General features: G+C 45.6%; 1 protein-coding gene across 5 annotated transcripts in view; it reads right to left on the bottom strand.

Moving 5' to 3' along the window:
• LOC139418034 (rap guanine nucleotide exchange factor 6-like) overlaps positions 1-25,074 on the bottom strand; it is a 153,320-nt gene that overhangs the window by 19,957 nt on the left and 108,289 nt on the right. For all 5 annotated transcript variants that reach the window (XM_071167132.1, XM_071167133.1, XM_071167136.1 and 2 more), the window contains exons 13-23: positions 24,442-24,606; positions 23,807-23,914; positions 23,255-23,458; positions 22,975-23,083; positions 22,488-22,731; positions 17,266-17,426; positions 7,437-7,677; positions 6,418-6,526; positions 6,056-6,339; positions 4,743-4,954; positions 1,838-1,961 (exon numbers count right to left, since the gene is read on the bottom strand). In XM_071167132.1, coding sequence (XP_071023233.1) covers positions 1,838-1,961; positions 4,743-4,954; positions 6,056-6,339; positions 6,418-6,526; positions 7,437-7,677; positions 17,266-17,426; positions 22,488-22,731; positions 22,975-23,083; positions 23,255-23,458; positions 23,807-23,914; positions 24,442-24,606 — 1,961 coding nt within the window. The remainder of the gene's footprint in view (positions 1-1,837; positions 1,962-4,742; positions 4,955-6,055; positions 6,340-6,417; positions 6,527-7,436; positions 7,678-17,265; positions 17,427-22,487; positions 22,732-22,974; positions 23,084-23,254; positions 23,459-23,806; positions 23,915-24,441; positions 24,607-25,074) is intronic.

Here is a 25,074-nt window from a genome sequence, read left to right as displayed (position 1 = left end):
ATTGAAGTGGGTATAGAGTATCTGGGATAATGCTGCTGTAAGCCCTGACCAGCCTTTCAGAGCACTTCATGGCTAGCGACCGGAGTGCTACGAGGAGGTAATTATTTAGGCAGGTTACCTTTGCTTCCTTGGGCACAGGGACTATGATGGTCTGCTTGAAACATGTTGGTATTACAGACTCGGTCAGGGAGAGGTTGAAAATGTCAGTGAAGACACTTGCCAGTTGGTCCGCACATGCTTTGAGTACACGTCCTGGTAATCTGTCTGGCCCCGCCGCTTTGTGAATGTTGATCTGTTTAAAGTTATTGCTCACATTGGCTACCGAGAGCATTATCACACAGTTGCCCGGAACAGCTGGTGCTCTCATGCATGCTTCAGTGTTGCTTCCCTTGAAGCGATTATAAAAAGGCATTTAGCTCATCTGGTAGGCTACGTCACTGGGCAGCTCGTGGTTGGGTTTCACTTTGTAGTCCGTAATAGAGTGTCAGAGCCGGTGTAGTAGGATTCAATCTTAATCCTGTATTGACGCTTTGCCTCTTTGATGGTTCGTCTGAGGGCGTAGCGGGATTTCTTTTAAGCGTCCGGATTAGTGTCCTTCTCCTTGAAAGCGGCAGCTCTAGCCTTTAGCTCGATGCGGATGTTGCCTGTAATCCATGGCTTCTGGTTGGGATATGTTTGTATGGTGACTGTGGGGACGACATGGTCGATGCACTTATTGCACTTATGAAGTCGATGACTGAGGTGGTATACTCCTCATTGCCATTGGATGAAAACTGGAACATATTCCAGTCTGTGCTAGCAAAACAGTCCTGTAGCTTAGCATCCGAGCCATCTGACCCCTTCCGTATTGAGCGAGTCACTAGTCACTTTAGTTTTTGCTTGTAAGCAGGAATGAAGAGGATATAATTATAGTCAGATTTGTCAAATGGAGGGCGAGCTTTGTATGAGTCTCTGTGTGTGCTTGCAGTAAAGTCCCCGGCCACTAGGAGTGCCGCTTCTGGATGAGCATTTTCTTGTTTACTTATGGACTTATACAGCTGGTTGAGTGCGGTCTTAGTGCCAGCATCGGTGTGGTGGTGGTAAATAGATAGCAACAAATAATATAGATGAGAACTCTCTTGGTAGATAGTGTGGTCTACAGCTTATCATAAGGTACTCTACGTCAGGTGAGCAATACCTCGAGACTTATTTAATATTAGACATCGCGCACCAGCTGACAAATACACACCCCCACCCCTCGTCTTACCAGACGTAGCTTCTCTGTCCTGCAGATGAATGGAATATCCATTCATTGAAACATAAGATACAGTTTTTAATGTTTTTAATGTCCCGTTGGTAGAATCTTGATCGTATATCATCCATTTGTTTTCCAATGATTGCACGATGGCCAATAGAATGGATGGCAGTGGAGGTTTACTCACTCGCCTATGAATTCTCAGAAGCCCGACCTCCGCCCCTCTTTTCTCGGTCTTTTCTTCACGCAAATGATGGGGATATGGGCCCGTTTCAGAGTAAGCAGTATATCCTTCGCGTCGGACTCGTTAATAAATAAAACTTCTTCCAGTTTGAGGTGAGTAATCGCTGTTCTGATGTCCAGAAGTTATTTTTGGTCCTAAGAGACGGTAGCAGCAACACTATGTGCAAAATACGTTCAAAAATAAGTTACAAACAAAGCAAAAAAACGAACAAAATAGCACAGTTGGTAAGGAGACCGTAAAACAGTGGCTGGTCTAGGATCAGGTACCAGAGTACATGTAATCTATATCAATAGGATTTAAAAGGCAAAACAGAAATTAAGTATGTGGTTAAGTATAAGGCCAAGGGAGAGAGTACCCACCTCTGTCTAAACATGAGAGCTGGGTCCATGTTGGAGGAGGTCATACGGACCACATGACGGATCTCCTTAGCAATCATCCTTAGCTTTTCAAAATTCACCAGGCCGTCTACGTGAGAGTCATTACCTGTGGGGGAAACAATCAGTCATTGAGCTTTTCTTTAACCTCATTAAAGGGGCAATCAAGGATTCTTATTTTTTTTTTTAAACAACAGCGTTCACCCCCACCACTTGATTTGGTAAATCTGGGGGATAGGGCTGGAGATATGTAACCACTCAACAGGTCAACTCTCAAACAATGATTTATTCAACCTGTTTAAATGGGCTGGATTTAAGGAGGCGAGCGCTGGTTTCTGACCTACAAGGGAGTGTGTCACTTACTGTGGAGCTGTTGATGTGTTCTCACAGCTTTTCACTTTAGATGGGAGCAACTGATTCTCACACCATTATCCAGAGACTACACCCCTGCTAGTACCATGTGATCACAATGGGTTCTCCTGCTACTACCATGTGATTACAATGGGTTCCCCCGTGCTAGTACCATGTGATTACAATGGGTTCCCCCGTGCTAGTACCATGTGATTACAATGGGTTCCCCCGTGCTACTACCATGTGATTACAATGGGTTCCCCTGTGCTAGTACCATGTGATTACAATGGGTTCCCCCGTGCAAGTACCATGTGATTACAATGGGTTTCCCTGTGCAAGTACCATGTGATTACAATGGGTTCCCCCCTGCTAGTACCATGTGATTACAATGGGTACCCCTGTGCAAGTACCATGTGATTCCAATGGGTTCCCCCGTGCTAGTACCATGTGATTACAATGGGTTCCCCCATGCTAGTACCATGTGATTACAATGGGTTTCCCTGTGCAAGTACCATGTGATTACAATGGGTTCCCCCCTGCTAGTACCATGTGATTACAATGGGTTCCCCCGTGCTAGTACCATGTGATTACAATGGGTTTCCCTGTGCAAGTACCATGTGATTACAATGGGTTTCCCTGTGCAAGTACCATGTGATTACAATGGGTTCCCCCCCTGCTAGTACCATGTGATTACAATGGGTTTCCCCCCTGCTAGTACCATGTGATTACAATGGGTTTCCCTGTGCTAGTACCATGTGATTACAATGGGTTCCCCCCCTGCTAGTACCATGTGATTACAATGGGTTTCCCTGTGCTAGTACCATGTGATTACAATGGGTTCCCCTGTGCAAGTACCATGTGATTACAATGGGTTTCCCTGTGCAAGTACCATGTGATTACAATGGGTTCCCCTGTGCAAGTACCATGTGATTACAATGGGTTTCCCTGTGCAAGTACCATGTGGTTACAATGGGGTCCCCCCTGCTAGTACCATGTGATTACAATGGGTTTCCCTGTGCTAGTACCATGTGATTACAATGGGTTTCCCTGTGCAAGTACCATGTGATTACAATGGGTTTCCCTGTGCAAGTACCATGTGATTACAATGGGTTCCCCCCCTGCTAGTACCATGTGGTTACAATGGGTTCCCCCCTGCTAGTACCATGTGATTATAATGATCAGTTTCCTGTTTTAGTACTATACCATTTTTGGACTTTTTCCTTTGTATAATCAAGCAACCTCCGTGTCTGTTCTAACTTGTTCTTATTATGGGATGGCAGAAAGGGAAACAGAAGGAGGAGATAGGAGAAGTAAAACCTCTTGAGTAAGCTTGAGAGTGACCTCTGTTTCAGTTGAGCTTGGGGAAGTGGAAAACCCAGGCCCATATGGAATCCGAGCAGAAACAACTTGTCAATGACCCCTACATGGTATGAAAGCATTTTCCACCATTTTTAAAAAATTCAGATTTTGTTATTGATAAGCTTCTAAATTGGAACGTTGTGGCTGTACAGTAACATGCTACACATGACATCAGAGCTCTGGCTCTGTGCTTCACAACGCTGTATGGGTTTTGACTAACAGCCGCTATAAACTTCAACACAGAGTAACGACAAGATGCCGCCCCATCCCTGCCGCTAAATTGGGTTACTTTTGCACATTTGTTGTCTGAGATGGAAATACTGTAAACTGGGGAACAGTCGATGTGTTCTGAAAGATGAGACGTTGAGGACTGTAATAAATACCTCTGATGTCATACAGGCAGACCACACACACCCAAGTCCAAATGTGCACCTCACATTCCCATATTTGACAACGCATGTCATTTCCAGTATCAAAAGCACCATACAGTTGAGTCATAAAGGTGCATTGACATTAGGAACTGTGTGTAGCCACTTGGAAACAGCAGCTAGACTTCTCACTCAAACCCATGTCATCCTTTTTTCTTATCTTGCACGTACTCTAAAATGTCAATGAAAATTCTTATGTTACTGAACGTTTCCAGAGTATTTTCAGATTTTGTTATTGACAAATGCTGTGAAAAGTACAGTAAACGTTAAATTCACATGAAATCAACAGCGTAATTTGGATTCAGTCATTCTCTCCAGTGTTCTCTTTCAAGAGCGATGGTCATGAATATGCTTTTTAAAGTTCCTCTGTTAGAAATATTACAATTTGGTCCTATCCATATAGACCAATTTTGACGAGGTGAGGGGTTAAACAGTAAGTCTGGAATGCTAGTGGCTAATGGACATAAGAAGAGTTGATTTTCTGACGAGTGCCTGCGTTAGGCATGATGTACGTTATATAGTCTAGTACAGCACAACGAGCATACTGGTCTAACATCATAGAAAACACAAATTCAACATGACGTTTTCGTCAAAACAAGGCCCATAATCATTGTTACAGTGCTCTCTTGCTAAATAGATGTTATCGTAACCAGATAAAGCTGTATAAATAAAGGTTTAATCAATTAATCAGATATGTTTACAATGGACAAGAGGAAGACATTTTAGGCGGGCACTGAGTAAGGCCTCCATACCTTCATGTAGGAAGGTGAGGTCCTTCTTGACGACAGGGAACAGTGGGATGATGGGAGGCTGCATGCTCTGGCTGCTCAGGACATTGCGGTACTTGGCCATGTTCCTGGATGGGTCAAAGATGTCCTGCAGGTCCTGGAACAGCTTATCGTACTTACTGGGCAGCTTCTCCCACGACGACCTGAGACGAGCTATTGGAGCCAGATTCAGACCACTGTAGGGGAGGAGACGAGGGTCAGAGTTCAGGGGTTAGGGTTCAGATTATTATGGCAAAAACCAACAAAAAAACACTAGGCCACTCTTGAACGTTTGAAACTAGATAGAAAGTGTGTTGATAATGGACCTATAAGTTCTCAATTAACTGCCGTTTTTCTGGCCCGAAATGGCTTTGGACAAACAAACCGGTCGCTAAGAAAATCTGTGCTGCCCTCTGCTGAATATTGAAATCACGACGTGGCCCTGGAGACTAAACTATTGCCCCCCAAATCCCCCGAGCTAGCCGGACAGATGACCACTACACTGTCCAGCCCAGCACCCAGACACAACATGCACACTGTACAGAGACACTTTTCATGGAATACAGAAGTGAAAGCAATGTGCACCACTTTGGGGAATGTACATTATCATAATTAAGGAGTCTTTTTGGTTGAGTGTACACACATTCACTCACAACAAAACATGCAATCCAAAAACCATAATTCTTCAATGTTTGTTTTCTCTATGTAGCCTTGTGGCTGTGTGCCCTCAGAGCGGCTTAATTTAGAGATGCTAATTATGACTTGCGTTTCCTCCTTCTCCCCCCTCCCCCTCCCCTGGCAGCCCCTCATTGTTCTCTGCTCTGAAGTGGAATCTCCAGGCAGTCAGCCAGCCAGGGAAATGACTGATCTACAGTGGGATTGAGAACGACTCATTACACATTGGAGGACAGACAGTAGGGAACACACACACAGCTCCCTGAGGGTTGATGGCACAACAGGGCAACAGAATCTCAATATAGCAATACAAAGCCGAACCATAGAAGGCTGAGCTAACAAAATAACAAACCATAAATGTAATAACTGTACATTTTGACAAGCAATAAGTAGAAGGAATAGATATTTTGATTGTGGGCACACTGATGGAATGAACTGCATGAATGGAACCAGATTGAGACTAGAACAGGGAGTATGGGACAGGTCTCCTGGGTTCTAGCCAGGCAAACCCTACAGTGGTCTGAATGTTGGTAGGCCGTCACTGTAATTAAGAATTTGTTCTCAACTGACTTGCCTAGTTAAACATCTGCTGGTCGCAACAATGGAAGCCAGGATAAACCCACCTGATGATGGCGAACATGGAGTTGAAGTTCTTGCACTCTCTACAGTGCAGGGCGATCTTAATGAAGTGTTTGATGGTCTTCATCCTCTTCATGGTGTTGGGCTCTCTCAGGATCTCCGTGGCGACCCAGAAGGTCTCCTGATTGATGACTTCCTCAAACTGCTTGAGATGTGTCTGCTGAAGCCCCCCCGAGGAGTCCAGCAGCTTGAAGAGGTCGTCTACGTACTGAGTGGACTCAATGTTACGGAACAGCTCAAAGTCCCTCATGGAGAGCTGGGCGGCCACCTGAACAACAACAACTTTATTAATACATACAGAGAGGAATGGTTCTAGTTCTGTACACAAGCCCTAATAAACACACACCTCCACGGTGCTGAGCTGGAGAAGGGTGATGTGACTCTCCTTCAGCAGCTCCTGGGCGTCATCGTCTGAACACAACGTCTCTGTCTCCATGTTGTTCTTCAGGTAGTACCTGGGGACGGGGAGACCAGATACTAGGGGTTAGTCGTGTACTGAGGATAATACCAGACAGACATCAGAACACATTGTGTTGATTACAAAGCAGATAACATTTAATGACAAATGAGTCATTATTAAAATCATCATTAGAAAATGTATAACTAAAATACCACCATTCATTGTATGTATTGTGTGTATATTATGTATATCCCATGTATATCCCTGGTATATTATGTATATCCCTGGTCAATGCCAACAGGGCAGCAGCATTAAAATGCTGGCCAGAGTGGTCCTGGCCCCAACAGTGCTGTGACATTTTAGCCATACATTTCTCCCTGGGTGGGTGAGACATTTTAGCCATACATTTCTCCCTGGGTGGGTGAGACATTTTAGCCATACATTTCTCCCTGGGTGGGTGAGACATTTTAGCCATACATTTCTCCCTGGGTGGGTGAGACATTTTGGCCTGATGCCCTTTTCTGGGAGAGCGTCCAAGAGCAGCACATTGGACTAGTGGTGTTTAATGGAGCCATAATGTGTCTATAGCAGGGGGGGACAGAGAGGAGCCGGGGGGGACAGAGAGGAGCCGGGGGGACAGAGAGGAGCAGGGGGGACAGAGAGGAGCAGGGGGGACAGAGAGGAGCAGGGGGGACAGAGGCTGCCATTTTAGCTAGGGTGCTCTGAGAGGGAAGGAAGAAGACGAGGGGTAGGAGGGAATTAGGGGAGATGGAGAGGCAATGCTGTCCCTCCCTGTCTCACTACAATCTAACCCATTTTCAGACCTGAGGGGAACCAAGGTGGAAGACGTTGCATCAAACCACTGAAACAGGGTCAGATCATCTTCTCCCATTTTCTATCCCCCTAATGGTTGATCGTTAGGATTGGAGTGGGATAATCTGATCCTAGAACTGTATTTTTCTTACCTGCCATTGAGCTGGATGCGGTCAGCCAGCTTAGAGAGCTGGTCAGGTAGCCTGCGTTGTTTGAGGACGCCCTCGGGACTGACAGACACCTCACAGAGGGAGTAGTTCTCCGGGGCTGCGATAAGGCCAAACTCGTTGACCACATGACTGACCACGTCCTTGGCCGTAGTGTCCTTACTGATGATAATGTAACAGCTCTGCTGGTCAGCCTTGAACACCCGGATCACCTGGTCTGGAATGTCTAACAGGTGGAGGAGAAGAACAGGATTGAAGAGTTATGGTGGAATACCAGAACACAAACGATTCCTCTATATTGTGCACTACTTTAGACCAGACCCACAGAGCCCTGGTGAAAAATAGTGACACAGACATCTTTATTCGGCAGGATATGTTGAAGATGTCCAATACATAAACAGAAGCATCAAATTAAACACATTCAAAACAAGAACACAAGTTAACCCTCAAAATGTTGCAAATTATGTATCTAAATCAGGGCCCAATAGAGACTGTGGGCAATGGTGCCCTGAGGACACAAATTTCCTCTATACAACAACTTCAAGATAAAGAGAAACTAGAAGACAGCTATAAATACACAACATCAGGTTATTACAAGTTATAATAGTCAACTGAAACAATTGCACACTTCAGTGAACTCATTTAACAGAGTTTTAAAAATGGGTCCTATCGGCACCAGGGAACCCAGGTGGAATTTGTTTTGTAAAGTATTGTGACTTCAAGAGTTAACAAACCCTGCGAACGGGTCTGATATCTTGTGTTTTTCTATTTCAACAGGGCAGTGAGGTATGTTGGAAGCTTGTGGAACAGAGCTTTGTAAACAAGAAGGGAGTAATGAAGTGATTTAAGGGACTTTAGTGAGGTCCAGCCATAGTCAAAAACTGGCAGGAAAGTTGACTGCACAATCTGCTTCCTGCTGTTCAAGGAGAGGCAAGATCTATTTCTAAAAAATAAACTCACTTTAAATCTTAGCTCTTTTAACTAGCTCATTTTTTTAACGTTAGATCTTTAGTTCAAACAACCCTTGTGGTTAAAAGATATGCATTAAGATGTATTTCCCAGTATGTCAAAGGGAACAAGAACTTCATACTTGCTCTGCTTGCACACAAAAGTGGTTGTGGTCCATTACACACACATCAGCAGGGTAAAACAATGAGGCATGAATAGTGGAGGACGAGAAGTGGTATGGGAAGACAGGAGGAGGTGAAGGCTGGAATAAAGGCATCCCATCGGCAGTAGATCGTGTTTATGTCTGTCTGGGAGCAGTCATGCAGGGAGTCTAATGACAGAAAGAGACATCACTTCAAGAGGTAAACAGAAAGAAAAGGTGGAACGGTCCTAGATGACTCACTGCTCCCTCCCTGCCCTGTAGATTGAGGCGTGCTCAATGGACTGAGACACCGTCATTATGGTAGCTATGTGCTCCTGAGTGGCGTTTCCCCTCACACTGGCTGGGCACAAAACCAGAACCCTCATCACTATTACAGCAGCAAGATTAGCAGAAACACTAATCACTGAGCCACACCAATAATACTGCTGCAGATGTCTAAATATTATATTGCAGTGTAAAGCCGTGCCACAACCAATCAAATGCATCCTACTCAAACTAAAAGTGGAGTTGACATCAAAATAAGGCTCATTAGCGATGATTTGTGCTTAGGGTCTTCAGCAATCACAGGGTTCTCCTCTTTAACAAGGCAGTGCTGCTGAGTTTTTGAACAACTGTAACTGACTGCCTTTTCCTGCAATCTAGTATGACAACAAAAAGTTTAAAAACATTTTTTTTATACAAAATGGTGTCGCAGCCAGTCAACAAGGTGCCTCTCTTACCTAATTTGGGGAGAACCCTCAATCATTTATTGTCCTATCATATGTAATCATTATCTTTACCCCCCACCTGACAGGACTGATACAGACCGAACTGGATGAGAGCGATCCATGTGCCTCTCTGGTCAGGTGATTAACCAATCATTGATGGAGTCATGTGAGACAGAGTATAAACAGGGAAAACCTCCTAGCTTTCGGTTTCCTACTAACCCAATGCCCCCCAGGCCTGTGTCCCGCTCACCATCACAGATCCACTAGATGTAAATCCCAGCTACAGCAGCAACAGTAGACAGGGGCAGAGCACCACAGCTAGAAGAGAGTGCAGGGCAAGGTACTTCAACATGACGCTAGACCTCCTTTAACAAACACAATCAGCCATCACTAAGAATAGGTCCCAATTAACTGAACCATGTTTGACCAGGTCTCATAAGGATCTTTTTCAAGTAGAGCACTATGTAGGGAACCAGGTGCCATTTGGGATGAAGCCAGAGAATACCACGCAGAGTCCAACTTAGACTGAGGTTCAGGACATACAACACAGAGAGACGCAAGTCAAAAGCTCATAAAAGAAGGGGAAGACAATGTGAGGGGAAACTAGGAAGAGTAAACCAAACGTCTCTAAAACAAACAACCCAAATGATTCCATTCCAAGAAACCACCTAGATACTGACAGTGTAAGCCCCTGGCTGGGGAAGCAGAGAGAAGAGAAGAGAAGGAAGAGCGAGAGAGAGAGAGCAAGAACAGTGGTTGGAAATATAAAACAGAGGATTAGAATGATAGCTTTTTCCTGTGCGTCATTGTGGGAGAAGTCAGCGGGGCAGAAGGACTTGTGTCATGGCTTTCACTAAAGCATCTGTTTACAATCAGATCAGTGTACTGGAGAGAGGGAGGGCACAGTGTGTGTGTGAAAACAGAGAGTGGAGATCTGAGTCTGCCACAGTGACTCTAGGCTTTATAAACACACAGTACAAACACAGGAGTCCCCAGGCAAGCCTTCTTACACCCTACCAAAGGCCTAGAGGAATAACACCTTAACTTCAAACTCCAGTTTCACTGATCCCATCTCAATCTAATTTGAAGCCAGGCTTTGGGAGGGATTACTCTGCACTTCTCTCTGAACATCCCCTCTACCTATCCGTTACTCACAGTGGTCGGTGGAGAACAGAAACACACTATTAGAAGATGATTCATATCTCAGTTGGCTTGGAGGAGGAAGAGGAGGAACAAATAAAATGTTATTGGTCACATACACATGGTTAGCAGATGTTAATGGTCACATTCACATGGTCAGCAGATGTTATTGGTCACATACACATGGTTAGCAGATGTTATTGGTCACATTCACATAGTCAGCAGATGTTATTGGTCACATACACATGGTTAGCAGATGTTATTGGTCACATTCACATGGTCAGCAGATGTTATTGGTCACATTCACATGGTCAGCAGATGTTATTGGTCACATTCACATAGTCAGCAGATGTTATTGGTCACATTCACATGGTCAGCAGATGTTATTGGTCACATTCACATAGTCAGCAGATGTTATTGGTCACATTCACATGGTTAGCAGATGTTATTGGTCACATACACATGGTTAGCAGATGTTATTGTGAGTGTAGCGAAATGCTTGTGCTTCTAGTTCCGACAGTGCAGCAATATCAACAAGTAATCTTAACAATCCCACAACAACTACCTAATACACACAAATCTAAGTAAAGGGATGGAATAAGAATATGTACATATAAATATATGGATGGGCCACGACCGAACGCCATAGATGAGATGCAATAGATGGTATAAAATACAGTATTATACATCTGGTATGAGTAGTGCAAGATATGTAAACATCATTATTAATCTCTGAAGCTGGAGTCTTATATCTCCATCTCTAAATTTCAGCATCAGCTGTCAGAGCAGCTTACCGATCACAGTACCTGTACACAGCACACTCAACTACCTCATCCCCATATTGTTACTTACCCTCCTGCGCCCCAGTATCTCTTTTTTTATATATTTTTTTATTTCACCTTTATTTAACCAGGTAGGCTAATTGAGAACAAGTTTGCAACTGCGACCTGGCCAAGATAAAACGTAGCAATTCGACACATACAACAACACAGAGTTACACATGGAAAAAACAAAACATACAGTCAATAATACAGTAGAACAAAATAAAACAAAAAGTATATATACAGTGAGTGCAAATGAGGTAAGTTAAGGAAATAAATAGGCCATGGTGGCGAAGTAATTACAATATAGCAATTAAACACTGGAATGGAGGATCGGCAGAAGATGAATGTGCAGGTAGAGATACTGGGGTGCAAAGGAGCAAAATAAATACCAATATGGGGATGAGGTAGGTAGATAGATGGGCTGTTTACAGATGGGCTAAGTACAGGTGCAGTGATCTGTAAACTGCTCTGACAGCTGGTACTTAAAGCTAGTGTGGGAGATGTGAGTCTCCAGCTTCAGCGATTTTTGCAATTTGTTCCAGTCATGGGCAGCAGAGAACTGGAAGGAAAGACGACCAAAGGAAGAATTGGCTTTGGGGGTGACCAGTGAGATATACCTGCTGGAGCACGTGCTACGGGTGGGTGCTGCTATGGTGACCAGTGAGCTGAGATAAGGCGGGGCTTTACCTAGCAGAGACTTGTAGATAACCTGTAGCCAGTGGGTTTGGCGACGAGTATGAAGCGAGGGCCAACCAACGAGAGCGTACAGGTCGCAATGGTGGGTAGTGTATGGGGCTTTGGTGACAAAACGGATGGCACTGTGATAGACTGCATCCAGTTTGTTGAGTGGAGTGTGAGGCTATTTTATAGATGACATCACCGAAGTCGAGGATCGGTAGGATGGTCAGTTTTATGAGGGTATGTTTGGCAGCATGAGTGAAGGATGATTTGTTGCGATATAGGAAGCCGATTCTAGATTTAATTTTGGATTGGAGATGCTTAATGTGAGTCTGGAAGGAGAGTTTACAGTCTAACCAGACACCCGGGTATTTGTAGTTGTCCACGTATTCTAAGTCAGAGCCGTCCAGAGTAGTGATGCTGGACGGGCGAGCAGGTGCGGGCAGCGATCGATTGAAAAGCATGCATTTAGTTTTACTTGCGTTTAAAAGCAGTTGGAGGCCACGGAAGGAGAGTTGTATGGCATTGAAACTCGTCTGGAGGTTAGTTAACAGTGTCCAAGGAGGGGCCAGAAGTATACAGAATGGTGTCGTCTGCGTAGAGGTGGATCAGAGAATCACCAGCAGCAAGAGCAACATCATTGATGTATACAGAAAAGAGAGTCGGCCCGAGAATTGAACCCTGTGGCACACCCATAGAGACTGTCAGAGGTCCAGACAACAGGCCCTCCGATTTGACACACTGAACTCTATCAGAGAAGTAGTTGGTAAACCAGGCGAGGCAATCATTTGAGAAACCAAGGCTGTCGAGTCTGCCAATAAGAATGTTGTGATTGACAGAGTCGAAAGCCTTGGCTAGGTCGATGAATACGGCTGCACAGTAATGTCTCTTATCGATGGCGGTTATGATGTCATTTAGAACCTTGAGCGTGGCGGAGGTGCACCCATGACCAGCTCTGAAACCAGATTGCATAGCGGAGAAGGTATGGTGGGATTCGAAATGGTCAGTAATCTGTTTGTTAACTTGGCTTTCGAACACCTTAGAAAGACAGGGTAGGATAGATATAGGTCTGTAGCAGTTTGGGCCTCGAGTGTCACCCCCTTTGAAGAGGGGGATAACCGCAGCAGCTTTCCAATCTTTGGGAATCTCAGACGATACGAAAGAGAGGTTCAACAGGCTAGTAATAGGGGTTGCAACAATTTTGGCAGATCATTTTAGAAAGAGAGGGTCCAGATTGTCTAGCCCGGCTGATTTGTAGGGGTCCAGATTTTGCAGCTCTTTCAGAACATCGGCTATCTGGATTTGGGTAAAGGAGAAATGGTGGGGGCTTTGGCGGGTTGCTGTGGAAGGTGCCGGGCAGTTGACCGGGGTAGGGGTAGCGATGTGGAAAGCATGGCCAGCCGTAGAGAAATGCTTATTGAAATTCTCAATTATAGCGGATTTATCGGTGGTGACAATGTTTCCTAGCCTCAGAGCAGTGGGCAGCTAGGAGGAGGTGCTCTTATTCTCCATGGACTTTAGTGTCCCAGAACTTTTTTGAGTTAGTACTACAGGATGCAAATTTATGTTTGAAAAAGCTTGCCTTAGCTTTTCTAACTGCCTGTGTATATTTGTTCCTAACTTCCCTGAAAATGTGCATATCACGGGGGCTATTCGATGCTAATGCAGAACGCCACAGGATGTTTTTGTGCTGGTCTAGGGCAGACAGGTCTGGCGTGAACCAAGGACTATATCTATTCCTAGTTCTAATTTTTTTGAGAGGGACATGCTTACTTAAGATGGTGAGGAAGGCACTTTTAAAGAATAGCCAGGCATCATCTACTGACGGGATGAGGTCAATGTCATTCCAGGATACCCCGGCCAGGTCGATTAGAAAGGCCTGCTCGCAGAAGTGTTTCAGGGAGCGTTTGACAGTGATGAGGGGTGGTCGTTTGGTCGCAGACCCATTACGGATGCAGGCAATGAGGCAGTGATCGCTGAGATCTTGATTGAAAACAGCAGAGGTGTATTTGGATGACATCTATGAGGTTGCCCGTGTTTACTGATTTGGGGTTGTACCTGGTAGGTTCATTGATCATTTGTGTGAGATTGAGGGCATCAAGCTTAGTTTGTAGGATGGGTGTTAAGCATGTCCCAGTTTAGGTCACCTAGTAGCACGAGCTCAGAAGATAGATGGGGGGCAATCAGTTCACATATAGTATCGAGGGCACAGCTGGGGGCAGAGGGAGGTCTATAGCAAGCGGCAACAGTGAGAGACTTGTTTCTGGAAAGTTGCATTTTTAGAAGTAGAAGCTCAAATTGTTTGGGTACAGACTTAGAAAGTAATACAGAACTCTGCAGGTTATCTTTGCAGTAAATTGCAACACCGCCCCCTTTTGCAGTTCTATCTTGGCGGAAAACGTTATAGTTAGCAATGGAGATTTCAGGGTTTTTGGTGGTTTTCCTAAGCCAGGATTCAGACACAGCTAAGACATCTAGGTTGGCAGAGTGTGCTAAAGCAGTGAGTAAAACAAACTTAGGGAGTAGGCTTCTAATGTTAACATGCATGAAACCAAGGCTTTTACGTTTACAGAAGTCAACAAATGAGAGCACCTGGGGGGTGGGAGTGGAGCTAGGCACTGCATCCTTCCTATTTGGCCCTGTCCGGGGGTGTCATCGGATGGGGCCACAGTGTCTCCTGACCCCTCCTGTCTCAGACTCCAGTATATATGCTGCAGTAGTTTATGTGTCGGGGGGCTAGGGTCAGTTTGTTATATCTGGAGTACTTCTCCTGTCCTATCCGGTGTCCTGTGTGAATTTAAGTATGCTCTCTCTTTCTTTCTTTCTCTCTCTCGGAGGACCTGAGCCTTAGGACCATGCCTCAGGACTACCTGACATGATGACTCCTTGCTGTCCCCAGTCCACCTGGCCGTGCTGCTGCTCCAGATTCAACTGTTCTGCCTGTGATTATTATTATTTGACCATGCTGGTCATTTATGAACATTTGAACATCTTGGCCATGTTCTGTTATAATCTCCACCCGGCACAGCCAGAAGAGGACTGGCCACCCCACATAGCCTGGTTCCTCTCTAGGTTTCTTCCTAGGTTTTGGCCTTTCTAGGGCGTTTTTCCTAGCCACCAAGCTTCTACACCCGCATTGCTTGCTGTTTGGGGTTTTAGGCTGGGTTTCTGTACAGCACTTTGAGATATCAGCTGATGTACGAAGGGCTATATAAATACATTTGATTTGATTTTCACTAAGTAATCACTAACCAGGACAGTAATGGACAAGGCATATTGATATTAGAGAGAGGCATGCGTAGCCAAGTGAACATCTCTACTTGCACATCATCATCTGCACATCGATCACTCCAGTATTAATGCTAAATAGTAATTATTTTCGCCTCTATGGCCTATTTATTGCTTTACCTCCCTACTCTTCTACATTTGCACACACTGTACATAGATGTTTATAGTGTGTTATTGACTGTACGTTTGTTTATGTGTGACTGTGTTGTTGTTTTTGTCACACTGCTTTGCTTTATCTTGGCCAGGTCGCAGTTGTAAATGAGAACTTGTTCTCAACTGGCCTACAGGGTTAAATAAAGGTAAAATTCATTTAAATAAATGTAATCAATTGAAAGTGGCATTAATAAAGTGACTAGTTATCCATTTGTTAAAGTGGCCAATGATTTCAAGTCTATGTAGGCAGCAGCCTCTGTGTTAGTGATGGCTATTTAACAGTCTGATGGCCTTGAGATTGAAAAATAGCTTCAGTCTCTCGGTCCAAGCGTTGATGCACCTGTACTGACCTCGCCTTCTGGATGATAGCGGGGTGAACAGGTAGTGGCTCGGGTAGTTGTTGTCCTTGATGATCTTTTTGGCCTTCCGTGACATTGGGTGCTGTAGGTGTCCTGGAGGGCAGGTAGTTTGCCCCTGGTGATGCGTTGTGCAGAACGCAACACTCTCTGGAGAGCCCTGCGATTGAGGGTGGTACAGTTGCCGTACGAGGAGGTGATACATCCCAACAGGATGCTCTCGACGCATCTGCAAATGTTTGTGAGGGTTTTGGGTGACAAGCCACATTTCTTCAGCCTCCTGAGGTTGAAGAGGCACTTTTGCGCCTTCACCACACTGTCTGTGTGGGTGGACCATTTCAGTTTGTCCGTGATGTGTACGCCGAGGAACTTGAAACTTTCAACCTTCTCCACTACTGTCCCGTCGATGTGGATAGGGGGCTGCTCCCTCTGCTGTTTCCTGAAGTCCAAAATCATCTCCTTTGTTTAGTTGACATTGAGTGAGAGGTTGTTTTCCTGATACCACACTCAGAGTGCCCTCACCTTCTCCCTGTAGGCTGTCTCGTCGTTGTTGGCAATCAAGGCTACTACTGTTGTGTCGTCTGCAAACTTGAAGATCGAGTTGTAGGCCTGCATGGCCATGCAGTCAAGGGTGAACAGGGAGTACAGGAGGGGGCTGAGCATGCACCCTTGTGGGGCCCCAGTGCTGAGGATCAGCGAAGTGGGGATGTTGTTTCCTACCTTCACCACCTGGGGGCGGCCCGTCAGGAAGTCCAGGACCCAATCGAGGGGGGGGCAGGAGGGGGAAGGAGGATGAGGAGGAAGAGGATCAGGGGGGAGCAGGAGGAGAAGGATGAGGGGGGAGGAGGAGAAGGAGAATGAGGAGGAAGAGAAGGGGGAGAAGAGGGGGCAGTGATGTATTGGGGCTGCAGACTGGAGAGTGGGCCCTCTGGCCGCTTTGAATTGCAAATGGTCGAAGAGCATAAATCAAAACCATACTCTCCCCTCCACTCTACCCCCTCTCCCTGGGGCGGCCGCTTAGTTAATTCATGAATTATGGGGTATGAAATCTGTCCGGAACAAAACTGACTATATTTGTTCAGGGTTTAATCCCTTTCATATGGCTCTAAATTCTATTTAATGTCAAAGCTCTTGAAATGGAAAGGCTTGAGAAACACAGAGAGGAGAAGCAGACCACCTGTGTGTGTATGAAGGGCTCATATAATTCATTCTGTGTTTAACTGAGTTTCTCCACTGGCCAAGCAGGAAGCACTTTCTATCTGTGAGAAGTGTTGCTCCATGAGTAATGACTGCTGTATTCCCACAGCACAACTCCAGTTTTATGCCTATATAAACCAGTCTGAAGAGGACATACACTTCAAAAATGAACAAGATGAACACTTATGTAAAGTGTGTAGATGTTCAATTGTTAATTGACTCAGTGTAGTTGTGAGCAGTAGTCACTACCCAAACCATGATCACAAGGCATATTGGAGATGGTCTGGTGAACATGACAGTGGTGACATACTGCCCATCGGACTGCCCTGGTAGTGATGAGTGCTTCTGTGTGTGTCTCACCTGCTGTGTTGGAGAAGTCCAGCACACTGGTGGCTGGCTGTAGCAGATCAGGACTGCTGGATGACATGCTGCTGCCAGGGATGGGCATGATGGCCACGCTGTGCCTACACTGCTTAGTGCCCACGATGCTGTCATCCTGAGACTGGCCCACGCCGCCATCACTGTGGCGGAGAGAGAGAGAGAGAGAGGGGTTTAGACTGGGTAACACTCATGATGAGGGTATGGATTAAGGAACTCCTGGCACCAGAGCCTAATATGGATCTGCCTGAACCTATTTAATCTCATTGCATGTGTGGGGCTACCGAGTTGCGCCGCGGTCTAAGGCACCGTGTCTCAGTGCTTGAGGCGTCACTACAGACACCCTGGTTCGAATCCAGGCTGTATCACAGCCAGAAGATGACTGGCCACCCCTCATAGCCTGGTTCCTCTCTAGGTTTCTTCCTAGGTTCTGGCCTTTCGAGGGAGTTTTTCCTCGCAACCATGCTTCTACATCTGCATTGCTTGCTGTTTGGTGTTTTAGGCTGGGTTTCTGTACAGCACTTTGTGACATCGGTTGATATAAAATGGGCTTTGTAAATAAAGTTGATTGAATACCCCAACCCACTGAAGCCGCAAGGCATGAGGTAGGGAGAATGATTTTGGAGACCCGAGGGTGTGGCAGAGGAACTGAATAGGTGGGAGAGGGTGTCAGGCTTCACATTTTTGGACCCTGGGTGGTAGGAAATGGTGAAGTTGAATATTGTAAAAACTGTATGAATCTTATAAAAATTATTATTGTAAAAGCCAACCTGCCTGGAGTTAAGGAGCCTGGCTGTACCGAGATATTCCACATTTTTATGGTCGGTCCAAACCAAAAATGTCTGTTCTGCTCCTTCTAGCCAGTCTTCATTCTTCCAGCTCAATCTTGACCGCCAGAAGTTCTCGGTTGCCTACGTCATAGTTCATTTCTGCTGGATTGAGACGATGAGACAGGAAGGCACAGGGATGGAGCTTTTGGTCCTGGGAAGATCGCTGGGACAGGATGACCCCCACCCCACTCCAACATCAGAAGCATCAACCTCTACCACATATTGATGACACGGGTCCAGATGTACGAGGATGGGTGCTGTGGTGAACCGATGCTTCAGGTCCACAAAGGCTCTGTCAGCAGTGGAGACCATGTGAACAGTACTTTGGGAGAGTTGAGTGCAGAGAGGGGAGCCGCCAGGGTGCTGTAGCCCCAAATGAAACAGCATTTGAAGTTAACGAACTACAGGAAACTTTGTAACTGCACCCTGGACGTAGGTTGAGGCCAATCTACCACTGCTTTCACCTTTTCAGGATCCACTTGGACATTTCCATCAGTGATAACATATCCCAGAAAGGAGATTGTAGAGCGGTGGAACTCAGACTTCTCAGCTTTCACAAACAACTGGTTCTCAAGGAGGCGCTGAAGGACTTGTCTGACATGGAGAACGTGTTCTTGGGAAGACCAGAAAAAAAAACAGGATGTTGTCAAGGTAGACAAACTCAAAATGATTTAGCATGTCCTGGAGCACATCGTTTATCAGTGCCTGGAAGACAGCGGGGGCGTCCCTGTACTGTCTTCACCACTGTTTACTAAACTAAGCATGTGTCACAAACGACACACTATACCCTATGGGCCCTGGTCAAAAGTAGTACGCTAGATGGGGAATAGGGTGTCATTTGGTAGAGCGAAGAGGACATTTTCCATCTCATCAGCAGCCTATTGAGACGACAGCATAAAGCCATGCATCAGAAGTGACTGACGTCTTAAATCATACTGACTTAACTACCCGGATGGTAGGATACTGTCGTGTTATTGTGCCTACCTGAAGGGTTTGGGTGGTAGGATACTGTCGTGTTATTGGGCCTACCTGAAGGGTTTGGGTGGTAGGATACTGTAGTGTTATTGTGTCTACCTGAAGGGTTTGGGTGGTAGGATACTGTAGTGTTATTGTGTCTACCTGAAGGGTTTGGGTGGTATGATACTGTCGTGTTATTGGGTCTACCTGAAGGGTTTGGGTGGTAGGATACTGTAGTGTTATTGTGTCTACCTGAAGGGTTTGGGTGGTAGGATACTGTCGTGTTATTGGGTCTACCTGAAGGGTTTGGGTGGTATGATACTGTAGTGTTATTGTGTCTACCTGAAGGGTTTGGGTGGTATGATACTGTCGTGTTATTGTGTCTACCTGAAGGGTTTGGGTGGTAGGATGCTGTAGTGTTATTGTGTCTACCTGAAGGGTTTGGGTGGGTGGTAGAATACTGTAGTGTTATTGTGTCTACCTGAAGGGTTTGGGTGGTAGGATACTGTAGTGTTATTGTGCCTACCTGAAGGGTTTGGGTGGTAGGATGCTGTAGTGTTATTGTGTCTACATGAAGGGTTTCGGTGGATGGTAGGATGCTGTAGTGTTATTGTGTCTACCTGAAGGGTTTCGGTGGATGGTAGGATGCTGTAGTGTTATTGTGTCTACCTGAAGGTTTTGGGTGGGTGGTAGAATACTGTAGTGTTATTGTGTCTACCTGAAGGGTTTGGGTGGTAGGATACTGTAGTGTTATTGTGCCTACCTGAAGGGTTTGGGTGGTAGGATACTGTAGTGTTATTGTGTCTACCTGAAGGGTTTGGGTGGGTGGTAGAATACTGTAGTGTTATTGTGTCTACCTGAAGGGTTTGGGTGGTAGGATACTGTAGTATTATTGTGTCTACCTGAAGGGTTTGGGTGGTAGGATACTGTAGTGTTATTGTGCCTACCTGAAGGGTTTGGGTGGTAGAATACTGTAGTGTTATTGTGTCTACCTGAAGGGTTTGGGTGGTAGGATGCTGTAGTGTTATTGTGTCTACCTGAAGGGTTTGGGTGGTAGGATGCTGTAGTGTTATTGTGTCTACCTGAAGGGTTTGGGTGGTAGGATACTGTAGTGTTATTGTGCCTACCTGAAGGGTTTGGGTGGTAGGATACTGTAGTGTTATTGTGTCTACCTGAAGGGTTTGGGTGGGTGGTAGAATACTGTAGTGTTATTGTGTCTACCTGAAGGGTTTGGGTGGTAGGATACTGTAGTGTTATTGTGTCTACCTGAAGGGTTTGGGTGGTAGGATACTGTAGTGTTATTGTGCCTACCTGAAGGGTTTGGGTGGTAGGATGCTGTAGTGTTATCGTGTCTACCTGAAGGGTTTGGGTGGTAGGATGCTGTAGTGTTATTGTGTCTACCTGAAGGGTTTGGGTGGTAGGATACTGTAGTGTTATTGTGTCTCCCTGAAGGGTTTGGGTGGTAGGATACTGTAGTGTTATTGTGTCTCCCTGAAGGGTTTGGGTGGGTGGTAGAATACTGTAGTGTTATTGTGTCTACCTGAAGGGTTTGGGTGGTAGGATGCTGTAGTGTTATTGTGTCTACCTGAAGGGTTTGGGTGGTAGGATGCTGTAGTGTTATCGTGTCTACCTGAAGGGTTTGGGTGGTAGGATACTGTAGTGTTATTGTGCCTACCTGAAGGGTTTGGGTGGTAGGATACTGTAGTGTTATTGTGTCTACCTGAAGGGTTTGGGTGGGTGGTAGAATACTGTAGTGTTATTGTGTCTACCTGAAGGGTTTGGGTGGTAGGATACTGTAGTGTTATTGTGTCTACCTGAAGGGTTTGGGTGGTAGGATACTGTAGTGTTATTGTGCCTACCTGAAGGGTTTGGGTGGTAGGATGCTGTAGTGTTATCGTGTCTACCTGAAGGGTTTGGGTGGTAGGTTGCTGTAGTGTTATTGTGTCTACCTGAAGGGTTTGGGTGGTAGGATACTGTAGTGTTATTGTGTCTCCCTGAAGGGTTTGGGTGGGTGGTAGAATACTGTAGTGTTATTGTGTCTACCTGAAGGGTTTGGGTGGTAGGATGCTGTAGTGTTATTGTGTCTACCTGAAGGGTTTGGGTGGTAGGATACTGTAGTGTTATTGTGTCTCCCTGAAGGGTTTGGGTGGGTGGTAGAATACTGTAGTGTTATTGTGTCTACCTGAAGGGTTTGGGTGGTAGGATGCTGTAGTGTTATTGTGTCTACCTGAAGGGTTTGGGTGGTAGGATGCTGTAGTGTTATCGTGTCTACCTGAAGGGTTTGGGTGGTAGGATGCTGTAGTGTTATTGTGTCTACCTGAAGGGTTTGGGTGGTAGGATACTGTAGTGTTATTGTGTCTCCCTGAAGGGTTTGGGTGGGTGGTAGAATACTGTAGTGTTATTGTGTCTACCTGAAGGGTTTGGGTGGGTGGTAGAATACTGTAGTGTTATTGTGTCTACCTGAAGGGTTTGGGTGGTAGGATGCTGTAGTGTTATTGTGTCTACCTGAAGGGTTTGGGTGGTAGGATGCTGTAGTGTTATCGTGTCTACCTGAAGGGTTTGGGTGGTAGGATGCTGTAGTGTTATTGTGTCTACCTGAAGGGTTTGGGTGGTAGGATACTGTAGTGTTATTGTGTCTCCCTGAAGGGTTTGGGTGGGTGGTAGAATACTGTAGTGTTATTGTGTCTACCTGAAGGGTTTGGGTGGTAGGATGCTGTAGTGTTATTGTGTCTACCTGAAGGGTTTGGGTGGTAGGATACTGTAGTGTTATTGTGCCTACCTGAAGGGTTTGGGTGGTAGGATGCTGTAGTGTTATCGTGTCTACCTGAAGGGTTTCGGTGGGTGGTAGGATGCTGTAGTGTTATTGTGTCTACCTGAAGGGTTTGGGTGGTAGGATGCTGTAGTGTTATTGTGTCTACCTGAAGGGTTTGGGTGGTAGGATACTGTAGTGTTATTGTGTCTACCTGAAGGGTTTGGGTGGTAGGATGCTGTAGTGTTATTGTGTCTACCTGAAGGGTTTGGGTGGTAGGATGCTGTAGTGTTATTGTGTCTACCTGAAGGGTTTGGGTGGTAGGATACTGTAGTGTTATTGTGTCTACCTGAAGGGTTTGGGTGGTAGGATGCTGTAGTGTTATTGTGTCTACCTGAAGGGTTTGGGTGGTTGGATACTGTAGTGTTATTGTGTCTACCTGAAGGGTTTGGGTGGTAGGATACTGTAGTGTTATTGTGCCTACCTGAAGGGTTTGGGTGGTAGGACACTGTAGTGTTATTGTGTCTACCTGAAGGGTTTGGGTGGGTGGTAGAATACTGTAGTGTTATTGTGTCTACCTGAAGGGTTTGGGTGGTAGGATACTGTAGTGTTATTGTGCCTACCTGAAGGGTTTGGGTGGTAGGATACTGTAGTGTTATTGTGTCTACCTGAACGGCTTGGGTGGTAGGATGCTGAAGCGGGTCTTCTCCAGCATCTTCCTGATCTTGTTCCGTCCTCCAGACACTGTGTTGGCCTTCATCTTCTTGGTGGCCTTGTGGTCTGTGGGGAACTCCATGTCTCCGGGCAAGTCTGGGATGGAGAAGCGGTTACCCTTCTTTTCCTGGATCTTGGGGATGTGGGGACCCCTGTTCATCTTCTCGTGTACGAACCGGCTCAGCAGCTCTTTGAACACTTGGGATAGGAGAGGAGGGATAGAAGGTCAACAGAACTAGTGGACCAAACACAGGACTAGACCCAGGCAGACCCAGGACTAGACCCAGGTGCAGACCCAGGACTAGACCCAGGTACAGACACAGGCAACCAAACACAGGACTAGACCCAGGTACAGATTACTGTTGACATCGGTCATTTTAATTTCCCGACATCGTTAAATGAAATTATCCTATCTTTGGTAAGAGGACAGATTGTACGAACCAAAGATGTTGGTCTTGACTGTGAGGGAGAGGTGTGTGTTGTTCCTCAGGAAGTCCATAGCTTTGACGTAGGAGATGTTCTCAAAGTTCTGACCATTGATCTCCATAATCTCAAGGAGGAAAACAGATAGTTTTGAGTCAACTGCACTTGTTACTGAGCTAACCACAAAGGGCATCTGAACAGCAAGCTAAACAGCATGAAATGCATGGAATAAAAACATGGACTTTAAAAAGCAAAAGCAACACAGGAAATAAAAGGCAATAGTAAGAACTTCTCTTACCTGGTCTCCTCGTTTGAGTCCTGCCTCGGCGGCCTTGCTGCTCTCCTCCACCGACTCCACGAAGATGCCGAAGCCCCTCTCGCTGCCGCCATGCAGGCTGAAGTAGAGCGGGGACTCCATGGAAGGTTTCTGCAGGGTGATCTGCCTCCACTTGGCCTTGGCTGCACACGCTATGTTCAGCAGCCTCAGGTGACCCTTCATTTTCTCCAGGAACAGATCAGGTTTCAACAACCACACACTCAACTGACCTGGCTAACAGATCTGATAATACATGTTCAACCACACAGTTGTTACACCCACAGACAGAGGATCACATGTCTGTCTGACCACAGAGTAATGAGACTTTAGATTAGTGAACGTCTTGAGGTTAAAGTTCATTATGTTGCGTACAGGATGCGCTCAAAATGGCATCCTAATCATTATATAGTGCACTACTTTCAACCAGGGCTCATAGTTCTCTGATCAGAAGTATTGCACTATATACAGTAGGGAATAGGGTACCATTTGGGACAAACTTTTAGTATAGACACAATATAGGAAAGGTGTTCTTACTGTGGTTTCCAGCAGCTTTTCAAAGTCTTCCAGGAACTGCGTCATGGCCGGGTCACCTTCAAAGTCATTGAAATGATTGTTCACCCATAACAGCACTATCCGTGTCACCTGCACAGGGAAACACGTGAAAGCATATTCAAAAACCTCCAAAAAGAGGACCCTGTACATTTCCCCCGCAAAAATCAGCAAGCTTCAATCATCCAACATTCAACTTTAGCTGAGGCTACAGATATCACAAAGGGTGAGATCACAAAAATATCTGTCTTTGAACTGCAAGGGTCCTGAAATGCCAGGTCTGAAAATATAACTGTAGTATTGTTCCAATCTAAGGAAAGGTAATGTTGGCCCACAATGTTAAAACCACAGCACAGACAGAGATACAAACAGCAACTCTCTCTGAGGGGATGGGCCTCTTGATGAGGAAGAATGATTAAATGCCAAATGCCATCGCCATCAGACTATTGACAGGACAAGAATAATCTTAATGTTAAATCAGTTAAGAGTATGTCCACTGGACAAATCCCCCTTCTACCCAAGACCGCTGGACATAGCACAAGTTGTATTTATTACTGTGTAGTACACCCATGCTTCACACAAAGAATCAGGTACACACATACACACAGTACAGTACACACCGTGTCTCTGAGGCTGTCAACTTTGAACCACTCAAGCAGCTTCTTGCCAACCTCCATGGGGCTGGAGAGGAAGGTGCGGTAGGTGAGGAGGAAGTCTTCAATGTAGGTGGGGTCCACCACTGACGGCTCCTCCACCAGGTGCATGATCAGACGCTGTGGGGTGCCCTGAGAGGATAGACAAACAGACAATCAATCATGGCTGCATTACAACTGTCAATTCATTTTAATACAACTTTATTAGTCCCGAGGGGCAATAATTACAAAATAAAAAATTTAATTGGGCAAAAGGATGGCACTTATTCAAAGCCAACTTTAGAATAACAAAAATGAATCGCTATGGGAACCGAGTATGTTTTTAGGGGAATTGAAACTAAAGCAGCAAACTAAAACAATTTAAAGACAAGAGAATCCAGAAGTAAGGATCACTACTCAGATCAGCAGCAACACATCTTTAGTGTAGCTGTTTGGGGGAGCAGAGGTGTCTCAGAGGAGATGAAGACAAGGGAATCAGTCTAGTCCATTAGCAGATCAATAACTGGCTGTTTGCAGAGTGTTGAAGATCAAAGGGCTGGACCATCCGACGCATGCAAAAACAAGTGTCTACAGGAGCAACAGCAGAACACGGTGGTAGTC

This window comes from Oncorhynchus clarkii, chromosome 10 (genome assembly GCF_045791955.1).
Source record: "Oncorhynchus clarkii lewisi isolate Uvic-CL-2024 chromosome 10, UVic_Ocla_1.0, whole genome shotgun sequence".
In the NCBI taxonomy this organism is placed as follows: domain Eukaryota; kingdom Metazoa; phylum Chordata; class Actinopteri; order Salmoniformes; family Salmonidae; genus Oncorhynchus; species Oncorhynchus clarkii.
The sequence above is the reverse complement of the archived record's forward strand: the minus strand, read 5'-3'. Positions and strand labels throughout refer to the sequence as shown.